At 42.3% G+C, this 27,508-nt stretch overlaps 1 protein-coding gene across 1 annotated transcript in view; it reads right to left on the bottom strand.

The window, feature by feature from the left end:
- rims1a (regulating synaptic membrane exocytosis 1a) overlaps positions 1–27,508 on the bottom strand; it is a 51,086-nt gene that overhangs the window by 10,765 nt on the left and 12,813 nt on the right. The window contains exons 3-19 of the mRNA XM_068327095.1: positions 26,666–26,876; positions 16,099–16,364; positions 14,401–15,098; positions 12,104–12,144; positions 10,291–10,404; positions 10,113–10,212; positions 9,902–10,025; positions 8,373–8,419; positions 7,442–7,557; positions 7,192–7,322; positions 6,838–7,009; positions 6,360–6,513; positions 4,662–4,827; positions 3,719–3,823; positions 2,704–2,763; positions 1,344–1,421; positions 90–179 (exon numbers count right to left, since the gene is read on the bottom strand). Coding sequence (XP_068183196.1) covers positions 90–179; positions 1,344–1,421; positions 2,704–2,763; positions 3,719–3,823; positions 4,662–4,827; positions 6,360–6,513; positions 6,838–7,009; positions 7,192–7,322; positions 7,442–7,557; positions 8,373–8,419; positions 9,902–10,025; positions 10,113–10,212; positions 10,291–10,404; positions 12,104–12,144; positions 14,401–15,098; positions 16,099–16,364; positions 26,666–26,876 — 2,673 coding nt within the window. The remainder of the gene's footprint in view (positions 1–89; positions 180–1,343; positions 1,422–2,703; positions 2,764–3,718; positions 3,824–4,661; positions 4,828–6,359; positions 6,514–6,837; positions 7,010–7,191; positions 7,323–7,441; positions 7,558–8,372; positions 8,420–9,901; positions 10,026–10,112; positions 10,213–10,290; positions 10,405–12,103; positions 12,145–14,400; positions 15,099–16,098; positions 16,365–26,665; positions 26,877–27,508) is intronic.

The raw sequence follows: 27,508 nt of genomic DNA on the forward strand, positions 1-27,508 counted from the left end.
ATGTAAGAACCACTGCTAACAGTGGAGGATAAGAGACAACTAAAGTCCCGAAGGAGGGTTTGGGAATGGGGGGGGGCAGAGGCTGGTACCTTTCAGTCTCTGCTGAGGGGGCATGATTGTCTGGAGCCAGACAGTTGGTACTAGCGCTCCTGACCCTCTCCAGGGAGGGCTGCAGGTCACTAGAGGCACCACAGACCAACAAGCCATCCAATGGGAGAGGAGACAGGAAGAGGAGACAGGAAGAGAGAAAACAATGGACAAACACAAAGAGATGCTTTAAAAGAAAGTCTGATTAGATTCACAACCATAGAGCGACCCTGATTCTCAGTGGTTGGTTCTAACGACGGTGGCGGAGGAGGTGCATCAGCAACAGCATGCATGAGCAAAGGAAGGAAGGAAGGAAGGCCAAGACTGGAAATGAATCTGAAGCTCCTTCTGCTGAAGGAAATACTTACAGGAAATAAAGTCCACCGACTTCTATCTCAAGCTGCTGTCGTTTCTACTGTAAATATGTACGTTTTTGAAAGGCGCCGATATTTAATATAAGAAATTATTACCGCCTTTTGAGCAGGTTGAAGAAAAAAAAAAAGTCTAATATGCTTCAAATAATGTGATTGTCAAATCATTAAGTCCCATTCGTTCACAAATTTTAGGAGCATCACAGTCGTTGTTGAAAAACATTGAACGGAACCATCAGAAGAAAAAAAATCACGACACCTAAAAATGCATTTTTAAAAATGCATATTTAAAATGAACAAATAAAATAAAATAAATAAAAATGTATATTTAAACATTTAAATAAATAAATAAAAATAAAATACATAAAAATGCATATTTAAAATGAATAAATAAAATTTAAAAAATTAAAATGTATATTTAAACATTTAAATAAATAAAAATAAAATACATAAAAATGAACATTTAAATATTTAAATAAATACATGCATAAATAAATATTATATATAAATACATATAACTATATATACATATTTAAATAAATACATACAAATAAAATAAATAAAAATGCATTTTTAAAAATGCAAAGAAAAGATCACGACATTTCAAAATGCATTTTAAAAAAATTTGTGTCTTCATATAGAAACTTCAGGATTGGACTACACTTTGAAATTTGACGAGGATTTCAAAAAGAAACGCAAGGAAAGTGTGAGAAAATATCGAACTACTTATAGTAGTCCTACATTCTGTGACGCTGTACTTAAAATAAACTTACAAAACAAAAAGTTTTTAAGTGAAATAATGTTAAGGAAATCATCAAAAAGTTAGAAATGGAACTAGAAACACCTCGTCTGACGCACGCTTGAAGCCCTTAGACGTGGACTTACCTGTTGGTTCGTTTGTGGGTGCCGTTGAACAAAAGCGGCATCTTAGGAGGGAGTGTGTTACTGAGTCTAGTCGATCTCCTGACGTGAGCATGCATGCAGACAGACGCAGGAGGAACGGGTGGAGGAGGAAACACAAAAACAGGTGGGACCGTTTGCACAACAGAAAGGTCAAGAGGTCACACACATCCCCAACTTATCCAGTGACTCATTACATTTTCACTCCAAGTAAAAGTTTTCCAGTCGATTTCCTAAATTTTTGGTCACAAACAAAACAGTCCTGTAAATAAATCACTGGCTTAAGTTTGTAAATGCTTTCATGTAAGTGAGCAGGAAGCCGCGTGAAAGCCGCTCAAGCGTCAGAAATCCACCCTTCACCAAATGTTAACTGTTACCATGACGATAAAATTCCATGCAAAAGGGAAATGCTTCCTCCTGTTCTCAGCTGTTTGCATCATAACACACAGAAACCTAATGTCCATGTGAGGGCGATTAACGCCCCCCACCGGAGCAGGAGACGCAGAAACAACACATCTGAGTGACATGTGTCAAACTCAAGGCCCGGGGGCCAAATGTGGCCCTCAACATCATTTTACGTGGCCCGCCAGAGCATAAAAGGTCAGCTTATAAAAATAAATAGATCAAAAAGTGTGCTTTGACCAAAAACGACATTTCCCACAATGCAGTAATTTAACCCATTTTAACTCTGATAAAAACGTTTTGACCAAAGTTAACGTCCTAACTTGTGTCTGATGTTATTTTTCTTTATTGATTGATAGTTTGATCCTTGATTGATGGAGTTCTGTTATTTTATTATAACAGAGAAACAAACATATTTTTCTGTGTAGCTGTGATGTTTGTAACTTGAATCAGTAATAAATTCAGTTATTTAACATTAAGGATTTAGTGACATTTATGTTACATTACATTGAGTTACCTTTAGTTACATTTATTAGTTACATCTGGACCTTTGAGTTTGACACCCCTGCTCTAGATTCTCTGCTCTGATTGGTGAATTCTCCTCTAACATGTTGGGAGTGGAGCGCAGTTTGAAGGCAAACATGGGCATGTGCTGCCCTCTAGTGGATCCCAGGCAGACGTACATCAGAGCCAGATTATATATCATCAGATTACTGTATATAGTCATACTCACTATAGCGTGACCTCATGGGGATTAATCCATAGTTCCCACCAGAATGACTGAGCGACTTATTAAACGTAACTCTAATGCATATTTAATTATGAAGCTACATATGCAAGAACATTTCTATGCAGCGTTATAACAAGATTTATAACAAATACACAAACAGATGATCTGATCTTGTACCAAACGTAAACAACACATCGTGATTGGCCAGTTTACCTGGTGTGGAGGCACTCGGCACTTTTGCCTCGCACTGACTGGTGGATCATGATGACCTCACTGTGGTTACCATGGAGATGGATGACATATGAGGAAATCAACAACGGTGGGGGGGGGGAACAAAACAGAAAAAAAACAAACAAACCACAAGAGCAGAAGAGGAGAAGAGGGTGAATAGGAAAGAGAAGCTGTCTCTGATATAAACACACACACACACACACACACACACACACACACACACACACACACACACACACACACACACACACACGCTCAGAACTGGAGCCGAAGAAGCAACACACTCTGGGAGACGTAGTAACACAAAAACACGAGCAGCCTACCCTAGAAGTCGGAGACATAAAACTTTATTTAAAATCCATGGCCAGACAAAAACATTCAAACTAATCCAGGAAAGGAGATTAAAAACAAAATCCCCCCCTCATCCAAAGACAACGGGGTAAACTACACACACCTCAGTTCAAATAAACATCCAACAATCCTTCAGTGACACCAGATTATTGATCGGGCCCCGCAGACGGTTGCTACGGCTACAGCTGTGATGCTACGTATCATCAATGCTGGCATTAATTGAGCAAAGCGTATAGTTGTGATCAACGGTCCCGGCAAGCTTCCAGCGTAAACACAAACATGTCACATGACACGCCCACGTCAGCTGACCTCTAGGGTATCACCTGACCTCCTGACAACAGAAAATAATCTGTTCGGTAAAAGAAGACAGACAGAGAGCTGCTGCGACAAACACAAACACAGAGGAAGAAGATTCAGCAACAGGAAGAGAAATTTATTTAAATTTAAATCTATAATTATATTTAAAAATGAGAAACGCAAAATAAAAGTCAAACATCTGACCTGTGTTCATTCACACACAGATAAAAACCAACTGTCTGCACTCACACCAGCACATAAATGAGCGTTTAGTATATGAGCATACATTATGAGCACACACACACACACACACACACACACACACACACACACACACACACACACACACCTGTCGTCCAGGTACTCCTCCTGCTGCTGGCGACCTCTGGGGGTGTCGTGGTAACGGTTGGGAGATCGAGAACGACGAGAGTAAGGAAGTTCATCATCCAGACTCCTGAGAGGTAGAAAGAAAGAGGCAGTTGGGGGGGTGAGGGTTGTGGTGGTGGTGGGGGGTGTTAGTGGTCGTTGGGGTGTGGTGGGGGGGGGGGGGGGCTGCAGCAGACTCTTGGCAGGTCGGTCTGGCCGGCTCGGTAAAAGCAGAGCTGGCAGCACGGCGTGTTCTGCCTCAGACGGTCGTTTCATTAGGAGATGGACTCCGTTTGCTGCCTTCCAATTAACTTCCTGTTCTCTGTTCCGTCTCCACGGCGATGCTTCTACCTTTAACACTGTGACCCCCCCCCCTCACCCACCAACCCCCAAGGCCTCACAGGCACCGATTTCAAACCGAGCCGCTCCATCCCCATCCTAAAAAAACACTCTTATACTAATACAAAAATAAAAAAATAAAAATCAAGTTTATGTCATTTTACTTAACTTATAATTTGTTTTATGACTTTAAAAAAGACTTTTATTTATTTATTTACTCGTAAATAAAGCGTCCACATCCTCAAACTGTATTTGTAAATTTAGATATTTATTTTCTGTACTATAATAAAAAATAAATTGTGTTTTAAAGTTTAAAATAGATTCATTTTAACTGTTTTTTATTGAAAATTCATTCATAAATAAAGTTTAGTTCAACTTATGTCGTCTCTCCTGGGACCAATAAAAACAAATAGTGATGTTTACCTGTACACACAAATAATTTACATATTTTAAGCTTAAATCAAGGTTTTTTCATTCTTAAATATTTAAAATTTTAAAATATTTAATTTAAATATCCCCCAAAAATTTTTAATCTAAATATTTAAATACCCCCAAACCGGTCAGAGTACCCCGGTTCGTTCCTTCACCTCTGGGCTGGCATGTTGGGGGGTCGTGAGCGGATCCTCCCCTGCTCCTCCCGGTGCGGCGACACCGATCGGGAGCGGATGTGATGGGTGGGCGTCCGCTGCTGGTCGGGCACCTCCAGGGTGGACGTGGACTCCCGCTGCCTCTCCCGGCCACGCCCATCTGCTGCTAGGGGGGAGGGGACATCGGGCAGACACGCCCACGCATAAAAACACCTCATTAGGAGCTCGGCACCGAAAGGAAACGCATCCAAACGGAGAAAAGTGTCCAAAAAAACCTTTAGATAAAATTAAAAATATATATTTTAATTCGTTAAAAGCAGTCAATTAATATGAATTACTTTTATCGATGTAAAACTTTAATTTAACTGGTTTTACGATCTATAATTCTTTAAATCGTCGTTCCTGGTAGTAGATTTTTAAAGATCGGACAGCTGGCGATACTTCATCACTTCTTTATTTTAACTCAGTCTGGAGGTAAAAACAGACGGATCGGCCTCATGTCGGGTTTTCATATCGTTCCAACGTCCAAGTGAACCAGACCTCAAAGGAGGGGGGGTCTGGTTTTGTTTTTGGGAAGTTCTTTCCTTTATTCCCACCATGAGTGGAAATGAAAAAAAAAAAAAAAAGTCTGGTTTTAACTTCGGTGTTCCGATAAATCCGACGGAACTAGAACTTTATTTCCATCACTAGAACTCAAAAGTGTTCTGAACTACAGTCAGATTCTTCCTTCTTACTCACGGCTCGGTGATGTTTCATATAAACTAAAGTCTGGATCAGTTAAGTCCGATTTTCACTAATCGGAATCAATTAAGCCAAAGTGCGATATTTGCTTTTCAAGCCGTATTAAAGACGTAAATCATGTGTTCTTGTGATTTTTGCGTTTCTTTTCATTTTTTATCATTGTTTACGTAACTTATATATAATTAATTATACACTAGTAAAGTCTGCACGTCTATTGGTTGGTAGAATTCCCCCCCCACCCCCATAATTAAGGGGGTTTGGGACTTTTTTTTACAAGGCTGGTAGAGATTAAAAAGATTTTAGGAAATTTTGAGTCACAAATTGATTGACTTACAATCTGAAGGTACTGCCGTATTCCAATTTTATTCATTTTATGAATGAAACATTTTTAAATCATAGCAACCAATTTATAATAACAGGTATTTAAAAAAAAAAAACACACGATGCAACACGATGAGTTTAGGATCAGTTCACATTTTTTACGTCATCTTTAATTACAGTTTCCAGATTCGTATCGAGAGGATTAAATCATTTTGGACCAGTAAGCTGACCTTTAAAGTCTCTGTCAAGCTGATGCAACCTTTGTTTTTATTCAAAAAAAATTTTTTGGGAAAAAAAATATGAAAACTGATTCCAAACCGTAAATCAAGCAAACTTTCAAAAAAAGCAAAGTCACGGAAGACAAAACAGTTGATCGTAAGACGAGGAAACGATCCCCACCCACCTTTAGACACTAGGGCTGAACCCTCATCAAACTCAGGCTCTGTTAGTCGCTGAGAACCTAAACAGTCACAGACACACACGTTGTGTATAGACAACACACACACGTATATAAGCAAGCATGTTTCCCGGAACAGACACTGACGTACGTACGTTCCACTTCTGAGTGAGTAGAAACCACACACTCTCCTGGTCCTCACACACACACACACACACACACACCATTAGCAGACTTACGCTGCAGCTTCTTGCCCGGGGCGTCGGCGTGGGCGTGTCGTCGGGGGAGGTACGGGGAGGGGCGGGGCAGCGGGATGGATGAGACGTCGTGGGTTTGGAGCGGGTACCAGTGGGGCTTGTCGTCCAGCAGCGCCGTCTCCAGCTCGATCAGGATCTGTCGGGGTCACGCACACGTTGTCAAACGCTGTTCACACCCCTATATTCTAATTTTTCAAGGTCAAGGTTGTGATCTAATTGTCATCCCCTTGCCTCCCTGAATATAACACCTTTTGTTCCGTCTTTCTATCTTATCTGACACTGACAGTTATAACACATATCAACTTCCTGGGTTGTAATAAGCTGGGCCAAGACCAGCACCACAGGAACTGAGGAAGCCTCTTCAAGAAACTTTCTTAAAGTCCAGTGGATTTATTTAAATAGCTTTGGATCCCTAGCTCTGACATCTCTATCTTGCTAAGACACTTGTTAGAAGCACCACCTCTCCCATGAAGGTGCTGTCCTCCTCCGGCGACCTGGGCTGGTCCCAGATGGTCAGCTCCAACATGTGGTTGCGGAAATCCCTGCGGTGGACGTGGGTGTAGACGAAGGTCTGGTTCCACTTGGGTTCGCAGGTCTTCTTCACTGCTTTCGTCCTCCGTTTGCTCTTGTCGCTGCGTCAGAACACAGAGACGATCAGACGGCGTGGGCTGAGGACGACTCCTGATCCATCAATCTACTGGACAGCTGTGGTTGCTGCCCGCTTTGTCCTGACGTGGCCTCTTCCTGATTGGCCGCCACCCAACAAACAAACATCCAGACTTCCTTTTGATCCATATAAGGGCGTTTGACGTACCTGCGGTCAGGGAGGAAGTACATTTTGACGTAGGGGCTCCTGGGACGCCCGTCGGGCCGGAGAGGAAGCTCTACAGCCTGCAGCACGTTGACGATCAGCTGATGGCCGACTTTGTCGTACCACAGCTTCACCTGGACACACACACACACACACACACACACACACACACACACACACACACACACACACACACACATATGATGCTGCGTCTTTCTGGTCAAACGAATCGACGTAACTCGCGCTGACTCACCGAGAGCTGCCCCGGCATGAGCTGAGATGCATCTTGGAGCATCCCAGGACTGGAGGGAGACAGGACATGTAAGGACGGTCGTTCCATCTTCTGGGACTCAAAAGAACTGGAACCTGCTATGAGCGGGATCACAAATGTGGGACGATGAGCGAGACGAGACGATACGTAGACCGGATTTTTTATTTTTTTTTTACCACCAAAAATCTGTAACATATCCATTCTTGGTGTCTTTTTGTCTTCAGCACAACTTCATCTATATGAAGAGATAGTTATTCCACTTTAACCTACTTCACTGACAAATTGGGCCAAAATATACACAAACAATCCACATTAAAATGCTCGGGGAGCAGCTTTGGAACTTCAAAAACCAAACATAGGTTGCTAACATGAATATATATAAAAGTAAAATTGAACTAAAGTAATACTATATACAAATATTTACAATAAAAGCCTATTTTCATAGGCGCATTCAGCCGAAACTCTAAACCACATGTGTCAAACCCAAGTGGCCCTCCATCACATTTTATGTGGCCCTCGAGAGCATAAAGGGTCAGAGTGTCTAAAAATAAATAGGTCAAAAGCATGCTTTTACCAAAAACTACATTTCCCATAATGCAGTAATTCAGCCCATTTTAACGCTGATAAAAACATTTTTGAACAAAGTTAACGTCCCAACTCGTGTTTGATGTTATTTTTCTTTATTGATTGATAGTTTGATCCTTGATTGATGGCGTTCTGTGGGTTTAATAACCTGACAAATTGAAAGCGTTTATGTTAGAACAGAGAAACAAACATATTTTTTTCTTGAATAAGTAATAAATTCAGAGTAATTTAACATTAAGGAGTAGTTACATTTATTTTAAACTTATTTTGCATTACATTTAGTTAAATGCTGACACGAGACACAAACAGACAGCAGGAGGATACCTACTAGATTCTAACGGAGGGTGGGACGTGTCGGGGATTCTCGGGATATCACTGGAATAAAAAAAACAGTACAGAACCAGGTCAGGTCGCTCTCACGCCGGCGTCTGATTGGATTAAACAAAGTTAGTGGTGTTCTGGATGCGGAAGCACACATGCATGTAGATGACAGGAAGTAGCGCTGCCATTAAAAGCTTTCTGAAGAGTCAAATATGCAGTGATTCCGAGACTCGATCAGACGTTTCCGTCCGGCCAGTGATCACGTGTCTACGTCATCGTTTCCACCAGAATAGAGGGGCATCATGGGAAACACCAGAATCTACTGCACCAGCGTCATGTGACATAAAAGATGCAACACTTATCAGTCTAATTTTAATTTCATTTGCCACAGGAGGAAAAGTTCTGTACAGTAATCCCTCGTTACTCACTGTTAACGCGTTCCAGGACGACGCGTGAAAAACAAAATTCTGCGTTTTTTGCCTTTGATATTTGTCTTCACCCATGTGACAAACTCAACATTCAATATCTGATTTAACGCATTTTATTCACTTCTTTGCAAAGACTTTGATGAAGAAGATGGCGACAGACAGTGTCTGCATGAAATACGGCGCTATGTGGTTAGCTTAGCTTAGCAGAAATTGCTTTACAGGCTCTTAAAATAACTTTTTTTTTTTTTTTAAAGTGTTGCTCATCTTCTCATTTTATCCACAAAGAAAGGAATAAAGCATTTATACATAAACATTAAACTGATAAGTGTTTCATGGACCCCGGGGAGCCCATTCCAAAATCAAACGTAGATTAAAATTAAATAAAACAAATATTTCTTGATATATGAATTTCCCAACATCCAAACCAAGTGTTTTATTTCACGGAAGAGAAAGAATTCCAGAAGCTGCACAAACATTTTGAGCAGCTTGCAAAAAAAAATTTAAAAAAAAGCAAAGCAACATTGATGGACGTTTTCTATTGGCCCATTTTGCATCCTTTCAAGTCAACCGTCTGTTTGATTTTTTTTTGATTTTTTTGCCGGAGACGAGAAATTTGGGCTGTTTTTCTTCATCCTGAGTGGACGGGACTCAGTTTGGTTTCACTTGGGGATGCAAAATAGTTCCAGCGAAACCAGAAGAGTTTCCACAAGCATGAGAGGATCAACAGGCCCTGATAGGATGGGCAGATTACTTACTGATATTTTCTACACACCCTTCGTGAGTGTTTGGAGAGAAATTAATACATTCAACTTTTTTCTTCCCATCAAAAAAAAAACACATTTTTCTCATGAAAAAGGGCTTGAAAACAAGTATTCAACATAAGAACGATGGTCTACAACAAATACCAGGGTATATTTATAGTATACCAAGGTTTCATTTAATACGAATTCACATCAGGAAGCGCCGTCAGTGATGAGGATCCAGCTATACCGCTTCAGAGGTTAAATAAAGGTCACACCCCACGTCGCCGGGGGCGACGGATGTCTAACTGGTGGAGCGATTTCATCGGAAACGTCGAATTAAAGTGGGTTTTTTATTCCAAACTCACCCAATGGGCCTGGATACCACCAGCTCCACCTGAGGCTCCGCCTGAGACTCCATGATGATGTTGTAGACTTCCTTCATGGTCGCCCCCGGTAACAGCTTCCCGTTCCACTGCAGAACTTCATCCCCTGGAATCAGAAGCGAACGTGAATGTTCACGACGTTTTTATTGTAACTTAATTATAACAACTGGGATGTGGGACCCGTTTGAAGGACCTGCTCTGAGATGTCCCACCACGTCAGCCAGACTCCCCTTCTTGACTTTAGTGATGAAGGCACCTAATCTCCCTGACTCAGTTATTCTGCCTCCCACCACCTACAATAGAGATATTAGTGAGATATCAGAAAAACAATCTGGAAAAAATAATATCCCAAAACGCGCCCCCGCTCTGACCTTTAACCCTAGCAGAGCGCCGGCTTCTTTAGGCATGGCGGCGCTCCTCTTGCTGAGGGTGATTCTGCCGATCAGATGGTCTCCCTCCTTGGACGGTTGCCAGGTTACAGGATGCTGCAAAACGAGAAAAAAAACACTCCGTTTTGCAAACGAAGAGAATTCAGCTACGACGGAAGAATCAAACTGAACCAATGCAGTCACAGACTGAAACATCCCGCGACACCCCTGAATTCAAAATTTTACCCTGGCCTACTGTCTTACTCTCCTTCGTCTTTCTATCTTATCCGGTTCCTGAGTGTCAAAAAAGTTGAAATCTGACCTTGACCTAGTTTTTCTCAAGGTCAGAGTAATGTGCTTTTTGTTTCACCTTTCTATCTGCAGCGGTTGCAAACATTTTTGATCGACTAACTAACAAACGGACAAACACACAAACACCGACAATTACAACACATCACCGCTTTGAACACAGTTTAGACAATTTAAATCGACTCAAAACTACGATTTATAGTTTCTCACTGTCAGAAGATGAACTGGTAGTGAATCTGTTACCGACTGTCTAAAACGTCTGAAGCATCCACCTTGGGTCTGGATGTAAACATTTGCTTTTAAAATAGTTTTAAATACATGTTTGGGTCTATAAGCTGCCCTTAGGAGTTAAATATATTTGTTTCCATCAGTTCGATGTCCTCTCCATCCGTCTGACTCTAGCAGGAAAACACAGGATTGAAGTCTGAACAGACGAACACGTTCTACTGGACGGTGTGTGTTTAACCCTTGAAAACCGATTAAAATGGCTACACACATTACCTAATCGGGTCCCAAAAGAGCCGTCTCATAAAAGTGTAAAAAAAAAAAAGTAATACAGAAATATTTTTTTCTTTCAATGCATCAGATCTTTTCCATTACTTCAGCCCTATCCATAGATATAGAGTTTATTATATTTTTTATTATTATTATTATTATATATGTTTATATGGAATTTGCCATTAGAACCCTGTTTTTCTTCCAATGGGAAAAACACAAACTATGGAATATTTCCAAGTTAATGCACAGTTTAATACTTCTGATAAAGATATTACAACTATTGGACGAATGTTTTTGCAGGTGTGTGAAGACAGACAGTGGGTCTGGGTCTGGGTTGTGCGGTGATTGTGGGGTCATTGTCTTGCTGCAGACAATGAAGGTCATGTTTCATTATAACATGTCAGCATTATTGTATATAATATAGTAATATATGTAATATACATATATAATATATAAATATAATATACATATATATATGCTTATAGTATATGAAAAATATGTGGTTATAATGGGAGTCAATTGGACAATTTTTGGCCCAATCAGGTAATGTGTATACACAGTTAAAATCTGCTATTCTATACACTTCCAATTATTGGCATTAAGGAATTTAGAAAATAAAGTTGAAAGAAAATTACTGGTAAAATTTCATATATTTAGCTTTTCAATTGACTGATTTATTGGGAGAGAAACACATAAAAACAACAAAAATGTCCTTTTTTGGACCAAACAGTTCTTGAGGGTTAAATGTTGAGGTACGATCACTTCCATCACACAAGCAAAGACTAGAGAAGTGAAAACATAATCTGCAACAAATATAAGTAGAACTAAACATCACTGGTCCTGAAAAGTAAGGAACAAACCTAAGAGAGTCAAAGCAGACTGACTCCCAGACCTAAAACACTCATTATAACCTCCGTTACACACACAGACATTAACACAACCTTCATGCCAGACGGAAAGCGCTGCAGGTGAGTAGAACTAAAAACAACAAAGCCAAGCGGCGACTCACGTGCCATACGGTGGGGTCGTGGGGGTAACACTCCCAGTCACCTGTGAGGGAACAGAGAGCGGTTCAGACGCTGTGGGTGAAGCCGACAGGATGACCTCCTTCAGATCCCCCCGCCCCCCATGTTCAGTCCTCACACGGGACAGACGGTGTGTGTGTGTGTGTGTGTGTGTGTGTACACAGCACATACCAGCCAGTCCCCCTCACACACACACACACACACACACACACACACTGCTCAGCCAAATTTGGAGCGTCCATCAGAAGGTACAGTATATGTTTACACTGGAGACGGTTGGGTTTGTAGAAGATCCAGAATTAGAAACCCAAGCAGAAAGCCCGCTAAGCCTTCTGGGATGCTTTAAATCCATGTGAGATATTTTACAGATTAGATGCTGCGGATTTAATTATTCATTATAACCAGCGACAAGTTTAAACCTACAATTAATGCATATTCTCATTTTTCTCCATTGATTCCTTCACTAAACACAAGTCAGTGTCGTCTTTTCTGTTTCTTCCATCCTGCAGGATGTTTCAGGTGATTTCTCTAACTATCTCTAACCACCTCTAACCATCTCAGCAGCCTGGCGGGGGGGCGGGGGGGGGGCATCCAAATGTGTGCGGGACGTCGACGACACTGTTATGACAGAGAGCAAAACAGAGCCAAGCGTTCCTAGGAGCCAGGAGGCCGTGAGGTTAATGAGTTGTGACGCCTTACAGTGACGTTATGTAATCTCAAAGCAAACGCGTTCGTGATGGACAGCAGGGCTCAGAACGCCAGGATTACACTGTCTGGACTGTGTCCTTGTGATTTTGTGACCCGAATAGTTTTATTTAGCAGTGGATTTAAAAATGCAGAGGTTTTTTTTAAACTGCTTTAACACTTACAGTATTTTCTAGACTATAAGGCGCACTGGATTATAAGGCGCACCCTCAATAAATGGGCTACTTTTAAAAAAAAAGTCCATATATAACGCACACTGGATTATAAAGCACACTGGATTATAAAGTACACTGGATTATAAGGCGCACCCTCAATGAATGGCATATTTTCAACCCTTTTCGATATATAAGGCGCACTGGATTATAAGGCGCACCTTCAATGATTGGCCTATTTTTAAAAAAATTTCCATATATAACGCATACTGGATTATAAAACACACTGGATTATAAAGCACACTGGATTATAAAGCGCACCTTCAATGAATGGGCTACTTAAAACCTTTTTCCACACATAAGGAACACTGGATTATAAAGTACACTGGATTATAAAGCACACTGGATTATAAGGCGCACCTCCAATGAGTGGGCTATTTTAAAAGTATTTCCATATGTAAGGGACACTGGATTATAAAGTGCATTGCTGGTTTTTGAGAAAATTAAAAGCTTTTAGGTGCGCCTTAAAGTGCGGAAAATACTTTAGTTTTTACAAAACGACACAAAAAGAAGTGAGAACATCTCCCGATAAACGCCCAGACCTTCGCTGGTGCTCCTACGGCGTTTACCGTACGATAACCGACTGCATATCTGAGTGTGTGTGTTTTCTCTGCTGCGATCCCACACAGATTCACATGCCTGGACCCGGCTCGGCTGCCAGCGTCTGACCCGGTCCCGGTCTCAGAGCTAAAAAAGGAAGCGGCGTCTCGCTGTGTTTAAACCAGAACACTCTCGTCCCAAACCTCCGCTTGATGGATGGTACGGATCCTGGGCAGCGTCCGAGTACAAACATCAGTGTTACAAGGTAGGAACTGTTTAGACGTGTTCTGTCACAAATACAAAAAAAAAAAGAGGGAACTATTTATTGTCTGTGGACGTCACGTTTACACAAACGCTATTTATAGGAACGTAATTCTGCCTCATTGATCGTTACCGTAAATCATAAGATAAATAGTTTGTCGCAAATATCGCGGGATTCGTTACTCGCGTGTGGTTCCTGGAACGCATTAATCGCGAGGAACGAGAGCGCGCTGCACTCCTTCTGATTGGCCATCCAGCTGTGTGGCTCCGCCCCCTTCTGAGCAGCTGAGTCAGCAAGAAATACTTGGTTAACGGTGACGAGACAGAACTCAACGGAAGACTAGGAAACGAGCAGGAGCTGATCTGAGGCTACGCAAGGTCAACGCCGGGGTCAAGTGGGGTCAAGTGTGTGTGTGTGTGTGTGTGTGTGTGTGAAATACGCTCAAAAGTCCATAAAAACACAACAGCAGCACGTCCTGTTTCCACAGGGTGATCAAACCCACTCCAATCAGCCAAATCAATGAGTTTCTTTCGTTGCCATGACGACCGAGGGGTTTCCTCACCCCTCTCGCTGACGCTTTCGATCTCGGCGTCCTCACAGCTGCTGTACTCGGGCGTGGTCCCGCCCTCCTCCTCCGAGCTGCTCACGCTGGTCTGCCTCTTGCCCCCGGCCCCCAGCCCCCGTTTCGACTTGTAGGGCCTCGGCGGGGGCGGGCGCAGCGATTCTGATTGGTCGGAGCTCAGCGAATCGTTGCGCAGCATGCTCTCCGCCTTCTCGCGTTTGGTCCGTCTGACTTGCGGCCCCTGGCCGGAAGCCGAGCCGGGGCCCGACCCGATTGGCTCTCTGAGTTCAGGGGGAGGGGCTTGCTGAGCGAGCGCGTGCTCGTTTGGCCCACCCAGCCCCCCCACCGTCCTCTGACCGGGGCGCGTTCCGTCCCCGGCCTCCCCGGCTACACCCGCCCCACGGCCCGGCGCAGGCAAAGTGTGGCTCTGTCCTACAGGAGGGACCTGCCCCGCTTCACGAGGGGGGGCACCGCTGTGGTCCATGTGGTGGTACGCCCCCTCTTCTGTCCGTCTGACGCCGCCCCCTCCTCCTCCGACAGGGTCGTGCTCCAGGGAGCGTCCCTTTGTCAGCCGCCGGCTCTCCCTGCGCTCCCTGGACTCCCCCCGGAGGTCCCGGTCCACGGAGACCTGGGTCTGCAGTCTGGGCTGCCCCGACCGGGGTTCCCCTCGCCCGGCTCCTCCGCCCCCCCGTCCATTACTGGATCAATGCATACAGGAGGAAAAGACAAGAAGAAAATCACTGACGGTGACTGAGAAGGGGGGGGGGTTATTTCAGGGACATCAATATTGACTACAAATACACTACAAATACACTACAAATACACTACAAATACACTACAAATACACTACAAATACACAATAAACACACTATAAAAACACTATAAATACACTATATATACACTATAAATACACTATATATACACTATAAATACACTATAAATACACTATAAATACACTACAAATACACTATACAGTATATACACTATAAATACACTATACACAATAAATACACTATAAATACACTATATATACACTACACACTATAAATACACTATGCACTATAAATACACTATAAATACACTATAAATACTAAATTTCTAAGTTTGGAGAGAAGCATCGAGTTTCTAGACCTCCTAAAATTGAAAACCTCTGGATTAGCCCCTCCAGGATAATCAGGGTTCGAGATGCTGAACTGATCTCACGGTGGCACGAAAACAAAAGTAGGAAAATCACCGCGTATTTTCTGTTGAGAAAGTATTTTTTTATCATAATTCATTTCTAACACAGGTTGTAGACCCATAGTACAGGTTCTGGAACAAAAAGATTCAAAATATCAATTTCATTCTGATCCCAACAAAAACAAACCCAACCTTTTCTTCCTCTATATCATTTAAATTCATCCACTCAAATTGATTTTACGTTCCATGTGTGAAATGCCTTCCTTCCATTAGCGTTTCGGAGCCACGTAAGGTTGATTCTGATTTAGTTTGCCCCCAAATTAAAATTAAATTAAATTAGAAATTAAATTAAATTAAAAATTAAATTAAAAATTAAATTAAAAATTAAAATATTTATGCACCTCAGAATAAAAAAAGTTCAGCCATGATGACTCCGTCTCACCTACGTAACAACTACTGTGACACATAGAAGGTGTCTGATGCTAATAAATATACAGATTTGTCACTTTTCCAGCTTACATGTCTCTTGGTGGTTCGCTACGTGACCTAGCATCGGTTCCAGGTGCCGTCCCGGGTGCGCCGGGTCGGTTGGGGTCATGATGGATGGCGGCGGTGGAGGAGCCCGGGGGCGCTTGGGAGCGAGACCGGAGCTTCTTATCACCGGACGTTTGGCACACCGACGGCTCGCTGACGGCCGAACCGAGTCCGGCGGGTCCGGTGAACCAGTCCCCCGGCTTGGTGAGGATCTCCTGCTGCTTCCGGCAGTTGTTACACACCCAGATCACCTGCAGCAAACAGGTGCACGTAGGGGAAAAATCACCACCACATAAAGCTTCTGCAAAGATAATCATGACACACATTTACACAACATCAGAAAGCGCTGGAGATGTTTTTGCTGGTGTGTTTAATGCAGCTGACGTTAGCACAGCATTAACGTGTCCATTAAGAAGCAGCTTTTCCCTCCGCTGCAGCCTGCGAAATCCATTTCCACCAAACTACTTTGCCAACCACTAATCTGAGGCCCAGCTTCTGTCAAACAGGAAATGGAACAATGCACTTCCTAAAGAGGCCGCGCCGGCTGCCAATGAGTGGTGCAGAAAAGGCTTTTATGGCGTCTTTAGATCGCCATCGCGGCGGTGAAACCAGGGAGCAGCTTGGCTTCCAGTGTGGGCTGCTGCTGGAGCACACGAAGCCAACTGGATAATGAAAGGACGTTTAACTCGCTGGCAATATAATTTTTTTATTTATTTATGTCCAAAAAACATATGCACAGTGAAAACACATCATCTGTGTGTCCAAATCCAGATTTATTCAACTCAACGCTATCAAGGCTATAAATAAAATCTGTTAAACTACATAACACCTTAAACACACTCAAACACATCAACGCTTTTAGTTGTCAAGGTAATAATTAGTAATAATAATTTTGTAATTCCAAAAATATATACGACATAAATTGTAAAACGCGGGAAAATAAAAATTCAACTTGACTGGATAAATCAAGCTCGTCAAAACGACAGTAATCCCTCGCTTATTCACATTTCAAGATGCACGGCTTTACTACGTCAAGGATTATTAGTAGGTAGTCATGTGATACCGTACGCGCGCGCTATTGGCTGACAGCGTCCGGAAGTGCGCTGCGTTCCGAGACTCACGGAACGCAGCGCACTTCTGTGTATTAAAAAAACACTTCTTTTTTTTAATACAAAAGTGCTTTAAATAGTCTACCAGAGACATGGATGGGGGGGGATTGGATGTGAGGGTTGGGTGAGAAATAAAGAGATGGAGGGGGAGGCGAGGGGAGGCTGGAGTCGGTCCTCCGCTCCTCTCCTCCAGCCACCAGGGTTCTCATTACTTCTGAACACTCCCCGATGACTCTTTAAAGAGAGCTAAAATAAAACACTCTGGCATTGGCCACACCCCCCCACCCCCCATACACACACTCCCCCAATACCCTTCCTCTCTCTCCCTCCTCCTGCTCTTCCTCCCCTCCATTTCTCCCTCCTCCAGATTGCTTTTGATTAAAGCTACAAAAGCTGAGGAGAAAACAGCTTTACACCAACGCAGCTATATTTATCCTGCCAAACACCCCAGCACCATCAGGGACACACACACACACACACACACACACACACACACACACACACACACACACACACACACAGAGCAAAGAAAGCAAAACACTGCCTCATGTGGGACATTATAGCTTTGACGGAAAACATCCACCAATCTGTGATTTTCTGCAGCCAGGATGTCGAGGCGGACGTCTGCCAGACGGTGGCTGCAGCTCCGTCCGTACGTTTACAGGCCGCGACCCCGTCGCCATGGAGTCATGAAGGAATTTTAATGATTTAAAAATGTATGTTATGTATGTTGTATTTTTAAATTAAGCTTTTATGTTTGGGATCACAAATCCAAATTTATACCTTTATTTTTTTGTTAAATAACTTTAAAAAAAAAAAAAAAAACGGTTGACAATCTTGAAAAAGTTTCTCAGCAATTTCTGAAGATACTTTTTTCTTTAAAATTAAATTACATTAAATTAAATTAAATTAAATTAAATTAAATTAAATTAAATTAAATTAAATTAAATTAAATTAAAATTACAAAATTCTGGAAATTAAATCTTTAAATCTTTATGGAACTACAAAAAAACAAAAACAAACTAGTGCTGACCCTCTTTTAAACACAGAAGTAATAGATTGTCTTACACCTTTTAGTAGGTGAACTAAAAACTAGGAGGTAAAGTATAAACAGGACAAACAAAAGTTGCATTAACACAAAACCTTTCATACGTTCTTATTTCTCTTCAGAAAATCCAAAACTCATTCCAATAATTTTCCTGCCACCTTTCATATGAACGTTAACAGATGTGTTTTAGACCTTACGGTACGTCACATGAATTTGCCCGTGTGCACGTTATGCCTTTGAGTTCGAAAATTGTTTCCTTGTGCACCAAACTGCTCACACTCATAGACACAAACACCCTAAATATTCCATCCATGCATTGTTCCCTGACAAATACAACAACTTATTGAATACAGAAGAAAGTTAAAGACATTTGTTTTTGCCTAAGAAGAATCTTTACTTAAAATATCATGAAAATCTGTTCGGTAGTTTTTGCATAATCCTGCTGACCATCTGTGAAGAACTGGGACCATAATTAACTGAGCAGAGGGGAATTCTCCCTACAATGCAGCACAATGCATTATCTATAGCACATGCAGTTACAAAGGTCAATTTAAAATATTAAACCTGCATCAAATTATATATTTATACACTTTTGGGGCAAGGGAAAAAGCTGCAAACCCTTCATGTGTGCCAACAACTACCAATTTATCTGATTGTTATTTTGCATTTACTGGTCATCAGTCACCCAGAAACATCAAACTTTTCAGCAGTTTGATTCCACATGTCCAAAAAGCATCCTCTTACTTTGATTTCATGCCGTTTGGCGCCGTCCGGATGATTTATCCACACTTTTTGTCGCAGAAAACAACGGTAAGAATGAATGAAGACATTAAAGTTGATGCCATCGTCATCATAAATTTGGGAGCACGTACTTTCATGCTTATTGTTCTTGTGGATGACAGCCAAGGAAATGAAAAAAAAAAAATTTAAATTACAGACTAAAATATGTTGAAGCGCTGAGAAATAAAAACAGTCCAATCAGACGGTTGACTGAAAGGGATTCACCACCAGGTGGGTGGACGGCCTCACCTGCCAATTCTCTTTTTTCTGGGCGCATTTCACTCCTTGCTGGAGCGGTTATTGAGGGGGTTTTTTTGGTGAAAGTGTGTTGATATGGCAGAACAAATGGCCAGTGTTGTGGAGATATGAAGTGGTGAGCTGTTATTTTAATATAAGACTCACTTAATCCCATCGTAATCCCTGCATTAGATCACACTATGATGGCAAAACAAGGAGGAACAGTCGGCAGCTCGACAGAAACGCGTACTCAAAGAAAGGATATGCGAACAGAAAGGTCTATTCATCCGTAAATGCTGTTACACAACATGTAATGTTCTTTAAAACAATCACATAATCCAGAAAAAAAATATTTAAAATGTGATAATCACACCTAAAATGTTTAGAATCACGACTAACACGCTGTTTTTTGGGTTTTTTTATTACCTATTTATTTAAAAAACACTAAAAATATTTCCCACCACTCCTGTAAATTATACACTAAATACTACTCTGTGTTTCCATAAGTGTCATCCATCCATCCATCCATCCATCCGACGGGTCACAGGTGTTAGAGCCTATCCCAGCTGGCTATGGGCGAGAGGTGGGGTACACCTCGGACTTATCGCCGGCGCATCAAAAGCGAATCAAACCCGAAAACCTTGACGTGGTGAAATAGAATATTTTGAGTTCATAAAGCAGATTAAAAAAAAAAGTTTCATAAATTGATTTCTTTCATTCATCTTCCTTAAAACCTGAGTTTTTCATCCACATTCTACGACACAGGAGCATCGATGTCGGTATCTTCCCCTTCAACAGGTAAGTAAACCCATAAGATTTTGTGAGCTCACAGGCTGCTATTATGTTTTAATAAGCTGGGGGCGGGACCAGGAAGTAGAATCAGCCAATGACAGCTTGACGTATGGCACAGCCGGCATGTGAGGCGTGGGCCGTAACCGAGGGCATCAATAAATCCTGCGCTAAGGATGAAAGACTGCCACAAAGGAGATTAGTGTCCACAGCAGCTAATGAGGTACTATATCAGCGCAGCCAGGCACCGGCAGCTACACACACACACACACACACACACACACACACACACACACACACACACACACACATACAGTGTAAACATGCACTCATACACAATGAGTGTGTTTATAGACGCTCAAACACATTGTATTTGTGCAATAACACAGAAAACACTTGTCCGACAACAAGGTAGCTGCATAATGGGCTTCCTGCAGTCCTCACACAGCTGCAGTAAAAACACGCAACAGGACAAAAAATACATGCAGTACACAGGGAGTGAAAATACCCAGAGTACACAGGGGCAGCATCAAGGGTTAAATAGTTGATCAATATTATAAATTATTTAGTTCAGCTATTAAATTGTTTACTTGGGTTAAACAACAGCAGATCCAAATGCATTCACACCTCTGTCCCCGGGCCAGCTGTAACGTATGTGTTACACACACACACACACACACACACACACACACACACACACACACACACACACACACACACACACACACACACACACACACACACACACACACACACTTATACCAGGTCAACAGGAGGACAACTTCATCTTGAGCTTCATTGTTTAAACAAACAACGGGTTTCCTCTAAATTAACACAAAGCTATGAACAAGAGCAGTGTGTGTGTGTGTGTGTGTGTGTGTGTGTGTGTGTGTGTGTGTGTGTGTGTGTGTGTGTGTGTGTGTACATCTGTGTGTCGTCACGATTCTTTTACCCCTCTAGACGAAGACGAGGCTCACAAAGTTTGTAAAGATACAAACAGCTGTTTAAAACTTTATTGATACACCGATGGTGATTGGACGAGTCAGAAAACACAGCCTCTGATTGGTCAACAAGCTCAACCATTGCATCACAATATTGCAACCAAAACTGTTTCTGGGTTTATTCATTATTAAAATTAATAAATAAATTTAAAAATTTTTTTAGTTATTATTAAAATAAAACAACAATGTATATCTGTAGAGTGTAGTTCTGCAAAGACATTTATTTTTTAAGACGAGCGTCCACGCGCGTGCACGCCGTGGTTACTTTGCGTTAGCTTGCGCGTGCACATGGCCGCGTCTTTGTGTCGGAGCTGGGAGCGTACGTCAACACCCGCGAGAGCGATGGCCCCCTTAAGACCAGTCAATGAGGGATGGACGTGAGGACAGACGCAGCTAGCGAGACCGGCGATCAATAGTAATCATGAGGCACTGTGGCGTTAACAGCAGATGACACATCACTCAGGCTTTTCTGGCGCGCAGCAGCTCAACACAAAGCGCCACGCGGCCATAACTCCTCGTAGGCTCCGATCAATACATGTACATTTCCACACGTATCAAGCACACGGTGGGGTTATTTTTTATGTATTTCAGCCTTCATTTGATAGGCCATCCCTCTCCGGGTCCATTACCAACTTTTCTTCAGTCGCTAGCGGCGAGGAGATGCGATGGCGGTCGCTGCCGTCGACGCGTTGGAGAATATTAAAGGTGATCTGATGCTATGTAATTATTGATCAGGAATAGAATTCTGATCAAGAAAGAGTTCAGATAAAGTAGAACCTGGATATACGAGTTGAATCCGTGTTGCGACTGAACTCATAAGTCAAAAAATATTCAACCATTTAAAATGACTAATCATTATAATCCGTTACACCCTTGAAAAAAAAGCCCCAAATACCCTAAATTGTGAAAAAAATAATTAAATCAACCAATAGACACGCAGAGTTTACCTGTGTATAATTAATTGTATATAAGTTACGTAAACAATGATAAAGAATGAAAAATGCAAAAGTCAAGGCAAAACACGTGCTACTCCCCCAACGAGAACGAGATCCAGCCTCGCTGATGTTGTATCCATTCGCCGACACGCTGTAAAGAACGAGATACCGCCCCACTGATGTTGTATCCATCCGCCAACACGTTGTAAAGAATGAGATATGGTCTCGCTGATGTTGTATCCATCCACCAACACGCGGTAAAGAACGAGATACGGTCTCGCTGATGTTGTATCCATCCGCCAAGACGTGGGAAAGAAAGAGATACGGTCTCACTGATGTTGTATCCATCCAACAACTAGCGGACGAGTCGAATCTCAAATTTTGCTCGTATGTCAAACAAAAATGTCGACAAACGGACGGCTCCACGTGAATGAACTGTTTGGTATTGACAGAAAAAGTCATTAATTCTGGACAGAAACAAGGTTTTAGATTCATTTCATTTCAAAATTCACATGAATTTATTAAACAATAAATATCCAGGCTCATTCCCAGAAGGGGAAGCCCCCCGTTCTAAAACTGTCTACTACAGCATAGTATGGAGCGCATTTAGAACGCCGTGGTTTCGCCTGTGATTAACAGCCATGGATGAAGCAGGCGTTCATGTGAGTCTGAATCACGACGGGTCTAAAAACAGCAACCTGCCAGCGCGGAGCCGTCCGAGTTATAGCCACATAAAAGCACAGATCCCCCACAGAAATACAGCCTGAACACTACAATTAGAGAGAAGAGGTGTTAGTGAGCGTGTGTGTGTGTGTGTGTGTGTGTGTGTGTGTGTGTGTGTGTGTGTGTGTGTGAGACTCTTCTGGAGTCTCCCAGGAGAGGAGGAATAAAGACTTCAGAAATGGTCCTTCTGTAAGAACCACTCTGGTGAGAACACACTGAGTCCTCCACTAGAGCTCTAGAGCAGATAATGAGGCTATCATTAGCACAACACGCCGCGCATATCGCTAAGCTGATTAAAACTCTTTATTTATCCCTTTGAAAACTTCCCTATAAATAAAATCTATTTCTAACACCGTGATTCCATACGGAATGCACTGACATTACTGACTTTTGTGTTGTAATATCTAAACAAGGCCGCCGCGCGGAGAATATTAAAATCATTCCGCGTTACAGCAGGAATGATCTTTAAAATGACTTTACTGAACACGAATCTGGAGAAAATGAAAATGTGTGCTTGATCATGTGACCTGTAAACTACTGCAGGAAGTCCCATTACATTCTATTTATGATTGAAACTGTTACCCTGGCATCAGGGACTATTTTTTACACTGTAAATTGGGACTAATTGAATCTAGTTTAACGTCCGACTGGACTGATGTTGATGTTGTATCCATCGGCCAACACGCGGTAAAGAACGAGATACGGTCTCCCTGATGCTGTATCCATCCACCAACACGTGGTAAAGAACGAGATACGGTCTCAGCTGATGTTGTATCCATCCGCCAACACACGGTAAAGAACGAGATCCGGTCTCGCTGATGTATCCATCCGCCAACACATGATAAAGACTGATATCTGTTTTCGCTGATGTTGTATCCATCGGCCAACACGTGGTAAAGAACGAGATACAGTTTCAGTTAATGTTGTATCCATCTGCCAACACGTGGCAAAGAACGAGATACGGTCTCAGCTGATGTCGTATCCATCCGCCAACACGCGGTAAAGAACGAGATACGGTCTCAGCTGATGTTGTATCCAACTAGCGGTCCCAAAGCACGGCTCAGATCTTGGATTTTTCGGACATCAAACAAAAACATGGACGGCGCGACGGCTCGTATCTCAAAAATGTGGAGCAGCTCGCATCTCGAGGTACAAATGTAGTAAATAAAATAACATAATAACACGTTTGCGTGTCTGACAGGAAGGAAACAGGAAGCCGGTTGAACAGCTTGTCGGGATCTAGATTACACGGCCTGTCGTTCTGGCCCAGGATGACTCTTGCCAACACTTTAACTTTGAATGTTAAATTAGGATGAAGTGGGAAAAGCGGGCCGAGTAACTTTGCACTTTTGGCGTGCCGTGCCAGGAAAGATTAATCAATCCCAGAGTAATTAAATGAATCCATGTCAGAGTCATTCCAGCCCGGTGTGCGGTCCGTCTCCACATACGGACTTCGTTCTGCCAAACTTTACTGATTGTTCTAGCGATACTTTAGCAGGGGAGCGGCGCTCTCTGACCGCCATGGCGTGCTAGCTCAGCCAAGAATCATCAAAGCGCCGTTTGGCTACCAAGGCCAAGTTGGGTTCTAAACCGGACACGAGCACACAAGCAGAGGAAGGTAAGGAAAGAGGAAGCCTTGCTACCAGACTCATCGTTCTTCTCATCTGTTTCTCCGCAGAAGGGAAAGCCAGTTTAGCAAATGTCTGCTAACATTAGCTACCGGATAGCTAATTTAAAACCTCTGAACGTCACGAACAAACATCCATTAAATTCAGACGGTTGAAATAGAAACTAAAGACTAAAACCAGCTGCAATGACAATGAAGAGACCAAAGAATAGAAAATAAAAATAGAAAAAACAAATATCTGACTTAAATATCGCCGTAATGAGTTTACACATCATCCTTCACATGCATTATCCTGCTTCATGCAAGGCATGCTGGGTAAAGCTATAGGAATATCAGTAGCGGTTGAAAAATAATGGGTGAGCAGATTGGATCTATTCATGGGATGATGTGGGTTCGCCCAGGAGATCGCTCCGCGTGGCGGCCATTAAAGCGTCTTTTAAAAGGTTGGTGATATTTTCAGTCATTAAGACCATTAAGTCGTCTCCAGACTGCTGATCCAGCTCGCCCTGGCGTACGTACGGCCTGAAAGCGTTAAGATGGAGCGTCTTAAGGGTTACTCACCACTTTGTCCTCCTGCAGCCCAGTCAGCCGTTCATGTGTGATGGAAAGAAAGACAGAGAAATGAGAAGCAAAGGTGAGATCTGAGCGAATGGAAATGATCCGCGAGACGCCTGACGTCTACAACACCAACGTCAGCCGGAACGTCAGTCGATCGATTCGACTGTTTAATTAAAAAACGAGAGCAACGTGTGAGGGGCGGAGACTAGCCTAGCATAGAAACTGGAACAACCTGTGCAGGTAGGCAACAAGACAAAGGGGTTTGTTTAACACGCGTCCACCAATCAGCATCAAGGAGAGGCTGGATAACCACTGTTCTGTACACACATTTTAAGATAAGTTAAGATAGGATCATTTAAGATAGACTAAGATAAACTAATCAGCTTTTACACTGAAGCGAGAAAGAATTATATTGTGTGTGTGTGTGTGTGTGTGTGTGTGTGTGTGTTTTGTGTACAAACCCACCCTTCAAAGACTTTTTCCTACTGAATCCAGCTACCGCCCACCACAACGCGCCACCCGTGACCCCCCAGCAGATTTCTCCCCATGTCGGCTAGTGGCTAATTAGGATGTACCTTTACAGTGTGTGTGTGTGTGTGTGTGTGTGTGTGTGTGTGTGTGTGTGTGTGTGTGTGTGTGTGTGTGTGTGTGTGTGTGTGTATCATTAAATGTCACACTGGCGATGTTGGAACTGGGATATCGTTTATTTGAGAGTGAGCCTCACCTCCTGATGCCAACATAAATACACACACACACACACACACACACACACACACACACACACACACACACACACACACACACACACACACACAGCTACATCCTGCTGTGTGTGTATAGGGCACCTCCGCACCCCTGGGAGACAGAGATGGAATGGGAGACCACCCCCTTTGTCCACATCTCAGTCTAATGCCCAATTAACCTTTACCAGCTCCTGCCTGGGTCACACACTCACACACACACACACACTCACACACTCACACACACACACACATGAATGGAGGCACATACTGTACACACTGTGATACACACACACGTGCCATGGTTCACCACCTCCACCTGAGTCCTGACAGCTGATGTCCTGTCGCCTGATTGGACGTACAGGAGACCAGCTGTGTGTGTGAATTCATGTTTACTGTAAGCACAGTCTGGACTCAATACATTTTATATCTAATGATTACAACCAATGAATAATCCTCTTGTTTAAAGAAAATCTGACACTACTAATATATTCAACTTCAAATTTTTCACAGTTTTTATCACATTTTTTCTGTTTATCTTATCAAATATTTTGTCAATAATCATCATCATATTCATGAGAAAAATGTTTCTCGCAGGAAATGAGAAATGAATGAACATTTGCTGCATACAAAAAAAAAAAAGGAAAAGTATGGAGTTGGAAAAGAATGAAAGAAAGATAAGTTTTATTTTCAACTCATGTAATTCCTTACAAACTAATATTTTGTATTTTACATTTGCTTTAATTAAAATTAAAAATTATTTTATTTTTATTTTATGTAACTATTTTTATTTTAATTATTTTATTTATAAAATTTTTATTATTTATTATTTTATTCTTTACCAACTGATGCGAAGCTAAAGGAAAAAACATGTCCTACTCCCAAAAATGCTCCATCCATAATTTTATATAAGACATAATTGACTTATTTCCCACTATGTGCCTCCATAGGATCATCCATGTCATGTTGGGGTGGTTTGGTTTAATTCCACCCCCTCTCTCTTACCGTGTTGGACCTCAGGGACACCCGCCCCCCACAGCGGGCGCAGAACTTGGTCTGGCAGTACGAACACAGGTTCCCACAACCGTCTGCAAACTTAGTCTTGTGACAGATGCCGCAGGTGGGGGCGTCGTCGCGGTGACCGGCCGAGCCGGCGGCGACCGAGGCCTGGCGGATCACCGTCTCCCGGTAGCTGGACAGCTGCTGCTGGATCCCTCTGCAAGAAACGACACAGGAGCGTCACATATTTCCATGTTCACGTTAAAAAGGGTGATCAGAAACAATAAAAACAATGAAAGGAAGGTAATAAATAAATAAAAACACAGAAGCCAGAGAGTAAAGAAGGCGACTGCTGCATTAAGTCCAGTCGATATGCAGCTCTCTGATCTATTTGTGTGTTTTGGTGCAGTCGACTTATGGCGTTGGCAATTGTTTCAGATTGCTTTGCCAACTACAGAAACTCTCCAAATCAATATGAACTGGAGTGGTGGGGGTGGGGAGGGCATTGGGGGGTATTGGTTTTATCTAAGGCGTAACAGTATGTTGATTAATTGGATTTTGCACCGTGGAGATTGAGGAGAAACAGACCAAAGAGGAGAGTTGATGGGAATGTTAGTAGAACAGACAGGATGATTTACAGAAGGACTGGAAAATAACCCTACATCCCATAATGTAACATATCCTGTATTGGTGTGTATGTGGAAGCAAAGACATCAAGACAATAAAATAGAGAGTCAAGAACACAAGAGAGGAAGTCAGAAGAGAGGAAGGGCTGTAGAGAGAATAAAGAATACCAGAAAGAAGAGGAAAGAGAGAAAATGACAGAAGAAATAAGTCGCTAGAGAGGAG

Source organism: Antennarius striatus, chromosome 11 (assembly GCF_040054535.1).
Source record: "Antennarius striatus isolate MH-2024 chromosome 11, ASM4005453v1, whole genome shotgun sequence".
NCBI lineage: Eukaryota > Metazoa > Chordata > Actinopteri > Lophiiformes > Antennariidae > Antennarius > Antennarius striatus.